The sequence below is a fragment of the Colletotrichum acutatum genome (assembly GCF_030867785.1).
Source record: "Colletotrichum acutatum strain CBS 112980 chromosome Unknown BDZ83scaffold_99, whole genome shotgun sequence".
NCBI lineage: Eukaryota > Fungi > Ascomycota > Sordariomycetes > Glomerellales > Glomerellaceae > Colletotrichum > Colletotrichum acutatum.
In genome coordinates, this window is record NW_026849093.1 from 74460 (window position 1) to 89466 (window position 15007).

General features: G+C 53.3%; 4 protein-coding genes across 4 annotated transcripts; 2 read left to right on the forward strand and 2 right to left on the reverse strand.

Annotated features, from left to right (window-relative positions):
- Positions 1-2946: 2946 nt before the first annotated feature.
- Positions 2947-4457, reverse strand: BDZ83DRAFT_632588 (thioredoxin-like protein). The gene is made up of 2 exons (XM_060508980.1): positions 3954-4457; positions 2947-3865 (listed from the first exon to the last, which is right to left on the reverse strand). The coding sequence occupies exons 1-2, from the start codon at positions 4213-4215 to the stop codon at positions 3402-3404; spliced, it is 726 nt and encodes a 241-aa protein (XP_060361306.1). The 5' UTR covers positions 4216-4457; the 3' UTR covers positions 2947-3401.
- Positions 4458-5537: 1080 nt separating this feature from the next.
- On the forward strand, positions 5538-7403 carry BDZ83DRAFT_654937 (FAD dependent oxidoreductase; the record flags this gene model as incomplete). The annotated part of the gene is made up of 4 exons (XM_060510764.1): positions 5538-5691; positions 5790-6731; positions 6842-7166; positions 7343-7403. The coding sequence occupies 4 exons, from the start codon at positions 5538-5540 to the stop codon at positions 7401-7403; spliced, it is 1482 nt and encodes a 493-aa protein (XP_060361307.1).
- Positions 7404-7806: 403 nt separating this feature from the next.
- On the reverse strand, positions 7807-8778 carry BDZ83DRAFT_585698 (dihydrodipicolinate synthetase; the record flags this gene model as incomplete). The annotated part of the gene is made up of 1 exon (XM_060505870.1): positions 7807-8778. The coding sequence occupies one exon, from the start codon at positions 8776-8778 to the stop codon at positions 7807-7809; it is 972 nt and encodes a 323-aa protein (XP_060361308.1).
- A 4087-nt stretch (positions 8779-12865) lies between these two features.
- On the forward strand, positions 12866-14241 carry BDZ83DRAFT_585680 (oxidoreductase family protein; the record flags this gene model as incomplete). The annotated part of the gene is made up of 3 exons (XM_060505867.1): positions 12866-12889; positions 12947-13109; positions 13178-14241. The coding sequence occupies 3 exons, from the start codon at positions 12866-12868 to the stop codon at positions 14239-14241; spliced, it is 1251 nt and encodes a 416-aa protein (XP_060361309.1).
- Between the last annotated feature and the right edge of the window lie 766 nt (positions 14242-15007).

Genomic DNA, 15007 nt, shown 5'->3' on the forward strand with positions numbered 1-15007 from the left:
TTGGGGGGCGTGTGCTCTTCAAGCGAGAAAGCATTGGGCACCCGGGACACGCGATGAAGTCCCATAACTTCACCGGTACTATGGAGTCGAGGATGGGGGGTTTTTGACAAGGCGCATTGTGCATTTGTGCAATGCCGCGAAAAAAAGCGCACAAACCAGGGGGCGTGAACCAGATTACACGATTCTACGTCTCTCTATTTCTCTGCACGCCCACGAGGGGGCAAATCTTGGCTTTCCCACTGTTTGGTTTGCGGTGGGACGGAGATGAGCCAGTGGTGATGGAGCCTTGTGTGACGGTGAGTCGCGTGCCGTGGGGGTTTCCTGATTTCATTTGCGTGGCGGCATATGGCAGAATATCTCTTTCTATCTTCTGGGTTTTGAGAAATGAGAGATAGTGAGATGAATTGGAAGGGTGAGGTTTCTGTTTCGTAGCGGCGGCCTCGCGTACCAACGAGGATTCAAGTGTCATGCCTCTGTAGATATCTGTAGCAAATAAGATGTTATGCATTGGAGGTCGCATTTTCACATGATTACTGATATCCGTATACACTTGTGATTGCCTTTGAGCCTCAATTTGATATCTGTACGACATTTTCCCTGGCCATGGCTTGTGGTATAGTCCCAATGTTTCCGTGGCTTGATGTATCACGCTTTCTCGGACTTCGAGTAAGCACAGAGGCCCCGAGTCTTTGATATTGGTTGGGAGTACCCTACTCTGCAAGTACCAAGACGGTCTTCTTCCTTGTGATGTACGCTGTCTCGGGTCACCATGCCGTCCCTAATGTGAACGCTATGAAAATAAAATTCAGGAAGCGGATGAGTTGAAAGCCAGCTCAGCCTGTGTAATCTGAACCAAGACCAGATTGCCTTATCTAGGTGGACTCTCGATCATATCTTGCATCTTCACTGAATGCCGAGCTCGTCTCTCTTTGATCAGCTTGGGCTCTCAAACATCGCGGGAGTTCCATGAGTGACTTCAGGTCAACAAATGGTTGAAGCCTCCTCACCTTTGGTGTCCACAGTCTGTAAAAGCGCCAACGTTCAAGATCCTAAACATGACCCTAATATCCAAATGATATTGCTCTATGTCAGTCTAATGCCAGTAGCATATACCGACCTTCGCGGTCAATTTGGAGGGCTACTTTCTCGGCGACATCTGGTCATCGTTGTCGCTTCCTCACTTGGCCGTTATCGAATAAGCTTGGCTACGTACAGCCATAGAAGCAGCTTCGTCTTGTTACATGAGAGCGTGGCCCGTTTAGATTTCTACGTGGATTCTTTAGGTCGCGGCAAAGACGTACATATCCCGTTTGGAGAGCAAAGTTTACAATGTCGACAGAGGCTGATAATTTATAATTGGTCAACTGTAACCAAGAATCCGTGTTACAAGATATGAAAACACTCCCAAGGCAAATCAGAAGAACTTGTGCTCCCATGTGACAGCCCTCTTCCGAGATGGAGCCTCATACTTGATTTATGGTGGAAATGTTGACGACTTGACTGGCTGTTGAGGTCATACCAATTAGATCCGGATTCCAAGGGGGGTTTCCTTATATCACAATCAATCTAGTCTGAATGAGTACTATTCAACAAGTAGTCAATTTATTCAACAAGTGTGCGCTATATACAGATACTTGTGTTGCGGACACAAATATCAAGTTGAAGCTTCGTATGATATCGCTGCCATTTTGATGGACCGCAACTGCTGTAGTCGAGTTACGAGACAACTTCTGGCCCCCTTCTTTCAATCTGACACTGAGAGTCATATCTGCTTCAGCGATGATGATTGTTCAAGAGGCACACCATGTAGTGAGATATTTCAACGCCAACCGGTAACTCACTGTTATGCAGAATCCAGCGCGGCACTCATACAGTTGCCTCCTCGTCCAAGACAGCAGCCAAGGTTCTCGAGCACCTCATTAGCTAATGAAGTTTCTTGTGAGCGGTAATCAAAGTTTGCCAGCTATAGACAGGTTGCGATTGCCGTGCTTCACCTGTCGTGATGCTCTTTCTTTACAACACCGAAGGTCCCATCAACATAGCCTATGACAGGAATGAAGCCTCGTGTGCACGGCGGCGAAGAGTCAATTACCGAGTCCTTGGAGGCTATACATGTTGATAGCGCTGCGAATCGCCGTTATTCTGAAGATTACCCCATGAGTTGTAGAGGCAGAGAAGCTCTTTATTCCATCTACCAACTAGGCAACACGTGGCATATATGTTCTTTAAATATTCAACGACGACACCTAGAACCGAAACTATGTATGTCTCGACCTTGTAAAGACGCAGTGTCCGTCGTGGCGCCTTAAATATGAAGGCTCGGCTAGGCTGAAGGAGCAAGTGTTCAGCCGAATGTTGCATTCATCATGATCGTTCAGCTCTGTAGCTCGCCGCAGGAAGTCACCCTAGCACTGATGATGTCGAGGATGGAGATATCGAGCCACTGATCATCGAATCAATCCGTTTTGCCACTGTTACCACCATAATGGGGTAGGCGAGATACATGCAGCGTCAAGTATGGCAGGGAATGTCTTTCTCAAGCCTCGTGTAAAGGTCAAGAGAAGGTACTGCTTTCTATCCCTCATCAAGCTAGGAGCAGTCAACCCCAACAAGACACTCAAGGAAGGGGTCATCTAGGGCCAGAGATGCTTTCAGGCAGCCCCAATACCAGTGTCTTCTATCCAATCATTATGGATGATTGTTTCACTCGGAAAGCGGTTATAACTATCTTTCACATCGAGCAACTTCGCGACAACTATAGCAACGTTCACGGCAAGTGTACGGCAAGTGTCTACCGGAATCAGCTTCACAAAGTAACGAGCATAGACCGCAAGGAACGGCAAGTATTGGGTGATTTGCAGCCATTCCTAGAATGAGATGAAGGATGACACGATTACTTGACTATTTGGGAATGCGAGGAACCACCTCAGTAATGCTATTAAGAAAGGCGTGTGTATTTTAATTATATGAATATCCACTATCGCATTGCCTATCACAACTCGTAGCCTAGATTTCACAGGCACAGGACAAAGGTTCTGATTTTCAGAGAACCTAGAAGTGATCTTCAGCAAAAGAGTATCATTCAGCCCATGCGTATCTCACTGTCAACATGAAGCTATTCAAGCCTACGAATGTCACGTTTTGAGACCGTCCTTTGATTACCGCCTCATCTTCAAGCACTGCGAATGTTTCAAACAGGCATGTAACAGAACAAATCACTATAGTGGTTCATATTGTTAATTATCCTCCGTACTATACTAAACCGAAGGGAGTAGGGCGGTTGCCAAGCTATACTACGAGACCTGTGCGATTGGCTCGGGTTTCCCAGACAAAACACAACAGAATTCCCCCTTAGTCCGCAGCTAAACGCGCTCTTGGGTATCATTCTCTCCTTTTCGCGTTTATTTCTTCTCCAGCTCGTCGAGGATGGGCTTCTCCAAGCTCTCGGGCTTGGTGGTGCTGGCCCAGCGGCCCTTGACCTGGCCGTCGCGGCCGACGAGGAACTTTTCAAAGTTCCACTTGATGCGCTTGAGGCCCATGATGCCGGGCTTCTCCTCCTTGAGCCACTGGAAGAGGGGGTTGGCGGCGTCGCCGTTGACGTCAATCTTTTGCATGATGGGGAAGGAGACGCCGTAGTTGACCTGGCAGAAGTTCTGGATCTCGTCGTCGGAGCCGGGCTCCTGGCCGCCAAACTGGTTGCAGGGGAAGCCGAGGACGACAAAGTCGTCGCCGTGCTTCTCCTTGATATCCTTGTAGAGCTTCTCGAGGCCGGCGTACTGCGGGGTGAAGCCGCACTTGGAAGCGGTGTTGACGACGAGGACGACCTTGCCCTTGTAGTCGGCGAGGGCAACCTCTTGGCCGCGCTCTGTTTTGGAGGGGAAGAACGCATGTCAGCCGAACCGTTTTCAAGGTGATTGGTTAATTAGCGTGCGCAACAATAGAATCACACGTACTGTCCAAGGGCTTGAAGTCGTAGAAGCCTGTTGCGGAAGCCATTGCTGCGGTTGTGTGAATTTGCTGGTGCTTTTGTGCGATAGCTTTGAGATTACCCCGCAATTGGATCTTGTTGATTAGTTGCGGTCGGTTTGGCGATGATACACAAGTTTTGAGCGAGTAGATGTAGGGAAGAAAAAGTCTTTGGTGGTGCACAGCTACGGAAGCAGCAGTGGAAGTTGTTATGGGAGAGAAGGCTCTGGTATGTAGTTGACGAAACATGCCATGCGTGACGCCACGAGGGAGGTATTGGGTGATGCAGGGACGGACGGGAAGGGAAGTGCGTCGTCCTTTCTTGTCACGCCTGTCCACTTCGCCAGTGGTGCTGCCGGGACAAAGTTTCAATCCGGTTTCCAATGGGGTCCCCGGGCACGGGCGTGCACTCGCATCGAAGCCACACCAACAGACTAAAGTACTGCGTATGCGTACACAGTACTCCGTAATGGCCTACGGATACCTTCCATTACCGTTAGTGTTGCACCATAACACTTCCAACGCCTCCACAGAGCTGCACTTTGACACCTCGAATGGGCCAGAACAAGAGGGGCATGACGGGGTCTTCGGTCGAAAGTGGGGCTCCGTCAACGATGGATGCGGGAGGGTCGACAAGCTCTGCATCGGCCGAGGTACGGGACGGCATGTCCTGGTTCCGTTTTGTTTCGATCCAGACATGCCAATGTCACAGCTTGTCTTTGGTCACTTGGTGGCACTGGTAGACAGATGAGTATTAAGCAGAGCATTGCCTACAAAGATCAACTCATATAGCAAGCTCTGTTCCCAAGAGTCTTGCTTGAAGTCAACCAAAAGACATCGTCTTTCACAGCTCATCAACTTCACAATACTGAATCACTACTTCGAATTCATGAAGCGAACGCGAGATCCGGCTCTTCATGTGAAAGTGGAGCCGGTCGGTTGAATGCGTTGTTCCGGTGCCCGAGTCGGCCAGTCCAGATGGGTTTTGAAGCCTCGACTCTTGCAAGTTTGACAAGCACCAACTTTGAAGTCCGGGTCTTCCATGGCGGCAGACCACCCGAGTCGAGGCAAGAGCACCGAAGAGGCCGGGGGGAGGCCACCTCGATTTCAATAGAAAGCTCACGCCAGACCGGCTCATAACGTTATCGGGACTTGGCCAGCCATCGATTGTCAATTACTAAGCAGGAAGAAGCCGAGCCGAGGCGGATCAATGCTTCTTCCGTCATAGCTCCCTCGCCGAGGTGATTTCCGTATTTGGAATACAAGCTCGATCCTGGGCCAATTGCCGCCCCGGTCTCCCTCAGCGCAATCTTTCCCAATCACCAGTACGCAAATCACCCGAATCACGTCAGGCTGCTCGAGACTTTGCTGCAACACGCTACCTACAGAAACGGATACCTGCTCCAAAGTACCTTTTTGAGGGGGGGCCGCAACCCGGCCGCGGTCTCGTTCTATCAACGTCCCGCCGCCGTCACCACGCGCTATCGATAAGGAAACTTACCCCGCCCCGGACCGTGCCCCTCGAGGAGCTCAGGGTTGAGCGGAACACGCCCGCCCCACGCGGTGACGAAATGCCCGCCGTCAGGAAGAAGACGAAGAAGCAGCGGCGCGAGAAACGACAACTCGACATTGCCAGACGGATACTCGAGGAAGAGGCCCTGTCGACACTAACACCGCCCTTGCCAGCCATGGATCCCCAAGCAAAGCGCAACATTGTCATTGTCGGTACGTCTACTACACAACAGGGTCGTCCTCGTCTTCTTCGTCGTCGTCGTCGTCGCCACTTCAAGTAGACTGATATTAAGGGCACGGCCACTTTACAGGTGGCGGCATCATCGGCTCCACAACGGCCTACTTCCTCACAAGACACCCGAAATACAACCCCGCCCTCCACCGCATCACCATCCTCGAGGCCACCGCTATCGCCTCAGGCGCCTCGGGCAAAGCAGGTGGCCTTCTCGCCCTTTGGGCCTACCCGTCCTGCCTCGTCCCGCTTTCCTACCGCCTGCACAAGGAGCTCGCCACAGAGCACGGCGGCGAGAAGAGATGGGGCTACCGGCGCGTCAACTGCGGCAGCTTCGAGGCCCGCGTCACGAAGCAGACGCTCGAAAAAATCAAACAAGCCGCCGTGAAACCCGAGGCAGTCGCGCCCGGCGCCAACGAAGGCGAGCAGGAAAAGGGGTGGGAGAGGCTGCCGAAGCAGGACGAGGCCGCCGAGGCCATGCTAAGGGATTCGGGCGGCGTCGTGCCGGGGGACCTCGACTGGATCGATCGCGCCGCCGTCGAGACGTACGCCGAGATGGGCAGGCCTGGCGCGACGGAGACGGCGCAGGTGCATCCCTACGACTTCACCACCTCCATGGCGGCGCTGGCGCAGGAAAAGGGGGTTGAGGTGCGGACCAACGCGCTGCTGAAGAGAATCATCTCCGGTGAGGGCGGCGACGGCGGCGGCGGAGGCGTCAAGAGCGTCGAGTACCTCGACCGCGAGACCAACGAGACCCGGACGATCGACGACGTGACGGACGTCTTGGTCTCCGCGGGCCCGTGGACCGGCCGCCTGCTGCCGCGGTCCAAGGTCACGGGCCTGCGGGCCCACAGCGTCGTATACAACGCCGACGTCAGCCCCTACGCCGTCTTCACCAGCATCAAGCTCCCGGCCGACTTTGTGCCCGAACACCGGGTTAGCAAAGGCCAAAAGAGGAAGCATAAGCGCGTTGTCGACCCGGAGATTTATGCGCGGCCGTATGGCGAGGTGTATGCATGTGGTTCGTTGCCCCCTTTCCCCCTTTCCGGCCCTTCCCCTAGACATATTCAACAACCAAACCCCAAGTCCATCAAAGACGTAAAGCTCACAGCAACACTCCCCACACTGTAGGCGAACCAGACGAGGACGCACCCCTCCCCGACACAGCAGACAAGGTCCAAGTAGACGAAGCCAACTGCGACGACATCATCTCGTACATCGCCACCGTCAGCCCCGCCCTGGCGGCCGCCTCCATCAAGGCGAAGCAGGCGTGCTACCTGCCCCAACACGAGTCTGGGCCCCTCATCGGCGCGACGTCCGTGCCGGGCCTGTGGCTCGCGGCCGGCCACACGTGCTGGGGCATCCAGAACGGACCCGCAACGGGGAAGCTCATGTCCGAGTATATACTCGACGGCAAGACTGTCAGCGCCGATATCTCGGAGCTGGATCCGAGGCGGTATAGAGTTTAGATGCGGTGACATTGAGCGCAGACACGCAGTGGAAGTGCAATTTCAGTGCTGGAACCTTTGCTGCATGGTATAGAAAACAAGGTAGAGACGCATGATTAACGAAACACGAACAGTGATTTGAAAAAATACATAAATCATAAAATCTATTATGAGGTTCCTCTAGGATATTCAGTCCCAAGGACGATGTCTTTGACTATGCGCTGCTCCTAGTACAAGGGTCCTAAGTTGGTAATGGTACCAACAAATGCAACCTCTCATCCCAAATCGTTATTTCTGCGCCCGAAAACTCCCTATAAAACTATCGACAGATGCCAACCCACACTGTCTTTTTTGAGGGGATGAGGACAAAAAAGTCCGAGTTATGTCAGGCTAGGTACGGATACCTTGGTGAGAGTGGGGTGGGGGGATACCAAAAGAGCTCGGCACATCATCACCCCGGACATTCTTCCGAGACCTAGCCCGGGGAAACTACCCCCACGGCCGTGATCGGTGGGAGGGGACGTTTACCCCACCATCTGTCACGCCGGGCAACTTTTTTTTTTTGTTGCCCGCATGCTTAGGTCATTTCTCTCTCCCAATTCTTCATGAGTGCATGAATCATAAGAAGGAGAACAAATCGTTCTCCAATTAGAGAGAGTTCTCAATGTCCATGACCTCCTTGATGCCCTCCTCAATAGAAGAGGTACGGGCCTTCTCCAGACGTCTCAGAGGCCGTCTGGGGAAGCCTCCGTAGCCGTAGTAGCTCTGGATGGCGCCCTTGGTACCGGCGATGGCGGCCTTTGTCAGGAACCAGTCGCCGCGGCTGAGCTTCTTCTGAAGCTCAAGGGCCTCGTCCCTCTTGCCCTCCGAGTAGAGGTTCCACACCTTGACGCAGACCTTTGGCATGACGTTGGCGCCGCCGGCGATGATGCCGCTGCCGCCGCTGGCGAGGGTCTGGGCCGTGAAGTCGCATATGCCGCCAAAGGCCATGTAGCCGGAGCCTTCTGACCAAGGGGTCTTTGCGTTGGTGGCGAGGGCTACGCGGGTGAGCTTACCCGTGTTGCCGCAGGTGAACTTTGTGCCGATGATGTTGGGGTGCTCGGCCAGCTTGATGAGCAGGTCGCTGTCCATGTCGATACCGGAGACGGCGCCGGGGTAGTTGTAGAGAACAAGAGGGATGGGGCTCTGGTCGGCGACGGCGATGAAGTAGTCGTAGATGGCCTGCTCGTCCATCTGGGCGCGGAAGTAGGAGGGGGGAAGGATGAGAGAGTAGTCGGCGCCGACCTCGAGGGCGGCCTTGGAGAGCTCAATGGTGCCGCGAACACTGCCCTCGGTGGCACCGAGGATGATGGGGGTGCTCTGGAAGCCGGCGGCGTCGAGAGCCTCACGGGTGGCCTTGGTCACGGCCAGCTTCTCCTCGCGTGTGCAGTGGGCAGCCTCTCCGTTGGAACCCATGACGACCAGGCCAGCAAGACCAGCCTTGGCCAGACGCTCGGCGTGCTTCTTGATGGTAGGGATGTCGAGATCTTCCGTCTCGGGGTCGAAGAAGGTCATGGTGGGGGCGTAGATGCCGACGGGGAGGGGGCGGCGAGCGCCACTGCTTCCGTTGGAGACGGTCATGATGGGCTGATTTGGTGGGTGAGCTGGATGAATGAGAGAGCTGTGAGCAAAGTGTGAGTGAGAGGGGTAGGTTGGAGAGGTGAAGAGCACAAGAGAGGAGTGAAGTGGTTGTTGAGAAGAGGTAAGAGGTAATACTTACCAGAGAGGCGGGTAGAGGCCGGTGTTGTATTTATAGGAGGGAGAAAGAAAAGAGACAACGAGGAGGACGGAAAGGTTTCCGTGAGCTAATGGGCTTGTTCCAGTATCAGCAAGCCCGCGTGGGGTGGGATGAGCCTAGAAATAAATATTCGACGTGTCGCGAGGGCCTTGCTCGTGTGGACATTGTCCCGAACTATCGAACATCGTGTAGACTCAAAAGCCAAGACCGAAGAAGCTAATAACTGCACAACGGGGCCACCTTGGGACGCTCCCTTGCACCCCAGTTGGGGGAGGGAGGGGGAGGGGCAATCGGAAACTAGACGAGAAGAACGCTAAGAGAGATGGAGAAGGGGGTGGAGTGTGCAGAGAAACGAGGTGCATCACCGGTATTGCGGCAAGCGGTTCCTGTTTCCAGGTAGTTCAACGATGAGGCTTTTGGTGACCAATTCCTACTCTTTGATGGCCCTCAACTAGCCTACTGGGATAATGATGGTAAAGCTCTCATGTTTGCAGATATGTTGAGTGAAGATGTTGACCGCATTGGTGAGGATGAAGTCGGCTCGCTGCGTCTCAGTCCCACTTTGAAGAGGAATGAATCCTCTGGGCAGGGCTCTCAGCCATGGCGGGGTATTTGCAGACTTTGAGAAAAGACAGCCGTCACAAGACGAGGGAAATCCGAGACAAGCAAGGGACTTCCCTTGAAGCTCCGATCCATCCAACATCGCCCACCCACGTCTGTGGTCCGTGGGCCCCGGTAATAGACGGTAGCGAAGATGCATCTGCTGTAAGCTGTAGCCCTGTGTCATGGACAGGATCTGCTGGGAAGATGGATTGCGCCAATGAGCCAGATGCTTCCGGCCGATGCCACGAGATCTGCACGGAGGCAGCCAGCACAGGGCTGGGTGGTGTCCGAAATCTGGAATCGCGCGTGGAGGGCAATACCAGAAGGATGATGAGAAAGACGGCATTATTGGGAGAGCTGTCGTCTGGTCATGCAGCACAAGGCTCGTCAAGCCCGTCCTGAGCATTAGCGCCGAACTGGGACATGCACATCTGCAGGCCGGAGGGTGCCTGGCAAATCATCCGGCGATTGGTAGCTCAGTCTCGGGGTTGCTCGCCCGTCGTGCATGAGTTGAACTTTTCCCGTCGTCATCTTCTGACCTATCGACACCGCCAGAAGTGTAGACGCACTAAGCGGCATATTGGAGACGAGGAAAGTGACGAGAGTCACGGCGGTAGTGGTGTTTAGCTCGAAGATACTGAAACCCTACGGTCAGCATCAAGAGGTGAATTCGATAAGTTGTCTTGTTGTGTATCCGGAGACGAGCCAAGTAAGCTATATTCTGTGCCAGCGATGGCTTTTCTCTAAGCAAGTCCGGATCACTACCGGTCGCTCTGGTGACCGCAGCCGGTGGCCGGCGAGAGAGAACCGGCATGAACACCGAAACAGTAGAACATCTAGCAGATGGCGCAGTGCATCGCTGTAACCTCTTTGCAACGATATGTGAGAGGCTGGCCGGCGATACGAAGTGTATGGAATGGCATGGATTTGTGCGGCGTTGAAGTGTTGGAGAAGGTTAGAAGTGATGGAAATGGAAGTCAGCTGAGTGGACGGAGAAATTACGTCCAAGATATTCCTCCAATAGGAACTAGAAAATTTTGTCTGGCAGGGTAAGTGGGGTGTCTTCGAGTGAGTGGAGGTACCACGGTACCTTAGCTTCAGAGTTGGAGCAGGCATGGAGGGGCACGAGGGATCTAACCATCGGCGCTGGAACGGAATGGACGAGCGAGAGGACATAATGTGGGTACTGAAACTCGCGATCAATGTGGAATTCATGTAGAAAGGCGTTAGGTGGTCTAATATCCTGAAGAACTTATCCAGGTGCGTGTGACTGACCTGGAGCCTGCGCTACGTTTCGGTGTAGATACCTTAGTATCATGAAAGGCGTGTAAGTAATTCGGCAAAGATTGTGTGTACTTCTTAAACTCCAATTCCCGGGTAAAGTCGTGCAAGATATTGAGTATTGCTAACGTCGCGGGCAATGAAACTCAAGTTTGTGCACTGTCGGCCAATACAACCACAATCTTTAGCCGGTTGGAGAGGGATTAAATATCGAATTCTGCAAGCAATGTATCGTGTGCAGGTAAAGAATCCCATCACATGGTTTTCCTCGGAGCAGGATGCCCTGGTGCGTGTTTCGGAATGAAAAATACTGCATCAGTGGTGACAGCCTGGTATTCTGCAATCGACAATAGATTCTTTCTAGCAACATACGCTGTAATATTTATTCCAATGGTCTACGGATAACTAGGTAGTTTGTTTGGATACCTACTATCTATTACGCACCTTACCTTTATGTATTTTGTACCAGCGGTCATCCATGTTACAAGTTGACGCGGGGCAGATGGGGCGTGGGGGCGGGGAATGGCCCAGGAAAAAGAGACTTACATACACGCTGGGTTGTCAATGTACACAGCAATGTGCGTGCGAAGGCGGTCCTGGAAACCTCCTCCAAATCCAAATCAGAATTTACGAGTATTGGTTCCTTGATCGTTCAAATTACTTTGGGTTAAGACGATTGTCCAACATTGTTCGTGCTCGCTCTCGGCCGTCAAGATTTCTGGGGTTGAGTGGTTGTACAAATACTCTATACAGGGTTGACTCTTCTATGCATTGGTCTTCCCAATCAACGGGTAATAACCGGCGTTAATTGCTCTAACCGGCCAGCAATTGACCACCCTGTCCAGACAAATTGGCATTATTCTCCATGGCCAAATCCACACGTTACTAGGCCGACTACTAGCACAAAGTGAGGTACACAAGTACGGGCACCCGTTGAACCCCAATGGAAGAACGGCACGACGCTGCCCCACGCTTGGGATTCCCACTGCCCCTCCCCCTCCCCCTCATTCCACTTTTTTTTCTGCCCCTCCATGTTTCTCTTCCTCTTCAGGCGCAAAGCCGCAACTCGCAGATGTCTTCACTTTGGCTCCTTATTTCTCTGCGAGACAAGAAATGAATAGAACCGGCTCCAGGGAAGAATCGGATACCAGGTTGCTCTGCTGTAATTAGAAGCTCAAGCCACAATATGAAAGCCTGGCAAGATGGCGTGGCGGCGCATCCTCCGTCGTAGACTTAAATCGGCCGGTTCGCCCCTCCGAACACCGGCGTCCACGGCACCGTGGCTTCGGTCATACTCGGGATGGGATTCCGGTAACGACAGCATGCTTTATTCTTCTACTATTCTCTTTCCCATACGCTAGGGACATATTTCCATTACCGTAATCACAAGTTCTCCGCAAGTCTCTCATGCTTCCGCAATGTGCTCCTCATACAAATTGATGCTGGATGAATGCTGAAGAATAAACCGTGCATATGCCATGCGCCATGCGCTCTTTCAACAATCTCGGTTTATTCTGACAAAACAAGCCAAGGGAAGCCACCACAGCACATCATCCCAGAGACTCCCTAGAATTGACTCCATCGTACTATCTGAGCGGATAAGTCAAGCGTCTGGGCTGGGGGAGCTGACGCACGGCGGAGTGCGGGGCTGATAAATCCCTCCAATTGTCTTTCCCCCTCCTCTGCCCCTCAATTTTTCCGGGCCCAGCTTTTGTCGTGGAGTAGCTACGAGACGTGACGGAGACGAGACGGGAGCTCCTCCTTGGTCGCTATGCCATGGCGAGCTTCATCCTAGGAGAGAAAAAACAATCTTGGCCTGCCCATTATTACCCGTTGTCTACCTTGTCCTGTGCTGTCTCTCGCTGCGTCTCGCCCGAGCTATTCGTGCTACTTGACCCATTGACACGTTCCCACCCCTCTCTTATATAGACCATAGCTTTCGCCGTCCGTCATAGTTCAGGAAGTTCCTCTTCTCTATTCCCTCCCAAACTTTCCTTCCCCTCACACGTAACATTCCGACCCATTGAAAGAAAAGACGCGACCAAAATGGAGCCTCTCAACGTTTTGATGGTAAGCCAATCCACAAATGTCCAGCTCAGTTCCAGTTGCTGATCCAATCATCACCAGGTTGGTACCGGAGAGTACACCACCGGTTTCGTCGGTGGCGGTGCCTCTGGCTCAGACAAGAAGGTGGGCGTCGTCGGCCTGACTCTCTTCGACCTGAGGAGAAGAGGCAAGGTCAACCAACTGGGCATGGTTGGTGTCAACGGCACAAAGTTCCCTGCCATTAGTACGTAGAACACCGCTTCCCGAGCAAATTTACTTAGTTGAAGTGGCAATGCTAACCGAGGCGTGAAGGGGAGCATCTCCACAAGAACATCACTCAGGCCTACAACGGCCTGGACACCTCGTTCGACTCCTACCCCTCCAACGACAAGAAGGACCCCGACTCCTACAAGACGGCCATAGACGCGCTCAAGGCCGGCGACGCCATCACCATCTTCACCCCCGACACCACCCACTACCCCATCGCCCTCTATGCCATCGAGCGCGGCATCCACGTGCTCCTGACCAAGCCCGCCGTCAAGGACCTGGAGCACCACCAGGCCCTCATCGAGGCCGCCGACAAGAAGGGCGTCTACGTCTTCATCGAGCACCACAAGCGCTTCGACCCGGCCTACTCAGACGCCCGCTTCAAGGCCCAGAAGCTCGGCGACTTCAACTACTTTTACAGCTACATGTCCCAGCCCAAGTCCCAGCTCGAGACCTTCAAGGCCTGGGCCGGCGTCGACTCGGACATCTCCTACTACCTCAACAGCCACCACGTCGACATTTGCGACTCCATGGTCACCCAGCAGGGCTTCGTCCCCGTCAAGGTCTCCGCCTCGGCGTCAAAGGGCATCGCCACCGACCTTGGCTGCGACCCGGCCACCGAGGACACAATCTCCGTCCTCGTCCACTGGGAGAAGAAGGGCGACCCATCCAAAAAGGCCACCGGCGTCTACACCGCCAGCTGGACCGCGCCCCAGCGCGCGGGTGTCCACTCGAACCAGTACTTCCACTACCTCGCCGCCAACGGCGAGATCCGCGTCGACCAGGCCAAGCGCGGCTACGACGTCGCCGACGACTCGGCGGGCCAGCTCATGTGGTACAACCCCTTTTACATGCGCTACGCGCCCGACGAGGACGGAAACTTCAACGGCCAGACGGGCTACGGCTACATCTCGCTCGAGAAGTTCGTCGACGGCTGCAGGCAGGTCAACTCTGGCCAGCTCAAGCCCAAGGATCTTGATGCCAAGGGCCTGCCTACCCTCAAGAACACCATCGCCACCACGGCTATCCTCCACGCCGGCAGAAAAAGTATCGACGAGAACCGCGAGATCAAGATTGAGGTCAATAACGGTGTCTGGAAGCTGGTGTAGGGGGTGGTGTGTGTTGAAGGGATGACGTTGTGTGGATGACCTGTGGATATGTAAAGGGCTTATATACCATCTGCTATTTTACGCTGAATGAAATCAAATTATGACATGAATGAGAAGTATGCTCTGTTTGCGATGAGATTTAAAGCCAGAGTTTCATTGATCGTGAAACCGGATTGCCCAGACAGCTAAAAGGCAGTGTCAGTCCACACATGAAAGTGTGCAATCCATCACCGTAGGAAGTCCCCATTCGCCCTTAAGGCCTGCTACCATTGACCTACCAGTTGGACAACAGCCAATCAACAGCGCCAAATGACCATCTGAAAGCCGTATTTAAACGCTTCTGAGGAACCTAAGACTCAGGTTTGCAGAGCCAGTAATAACAAAAAACACCAACATCCAAAATCTGGGCCGATCCCTTCATAGGCGACGTGAAATAAACTATTACAGCTTGCCGCGACTATCTATTTATCCAGTCGATTTCGAGATTGCAACATTTATCCTCCAACCCTATGCTGGGCTGTGAATCAACACAATTTAGGCCTAATCGGTAGAGGAGAAACCCCCCAAAAAAGAGTTCACCCACCCCGATGCCGAAGTGGGGGCTACATCTCTTGGTGCTCATGCTGGGAACTTGTAATGTCTGGTGCTGGTACTCGAGTACTCGTATGCGCTTAGCCTGTCGTCGAGTAGGCTGGTTGGCGTATAATTGATTGTTGACCATGAACCACTCCACCACCCAGCCCACTTTGACCTGACCCCCCGACCT

What these genes read in the sequence shown, in the direction of transcription:
- BDZ83DRAFT_632588 (XM_060508980.1), bottom strand. Translation starts at nt 4,215, where the DNA reads ATGTTTCGTCAACTACATACCAGAGCCTTCTCTCCCATAACAACTTCC. An exon ending in CGACTTCAAGCCCTTGGACA is followed by an intron (nt 3,866 to 3,953) that starts GTACGTGTGATT and finishes CCTCCAAAACAG; the next exon opens with AGCGCGGCCAAGAGGTTGCC.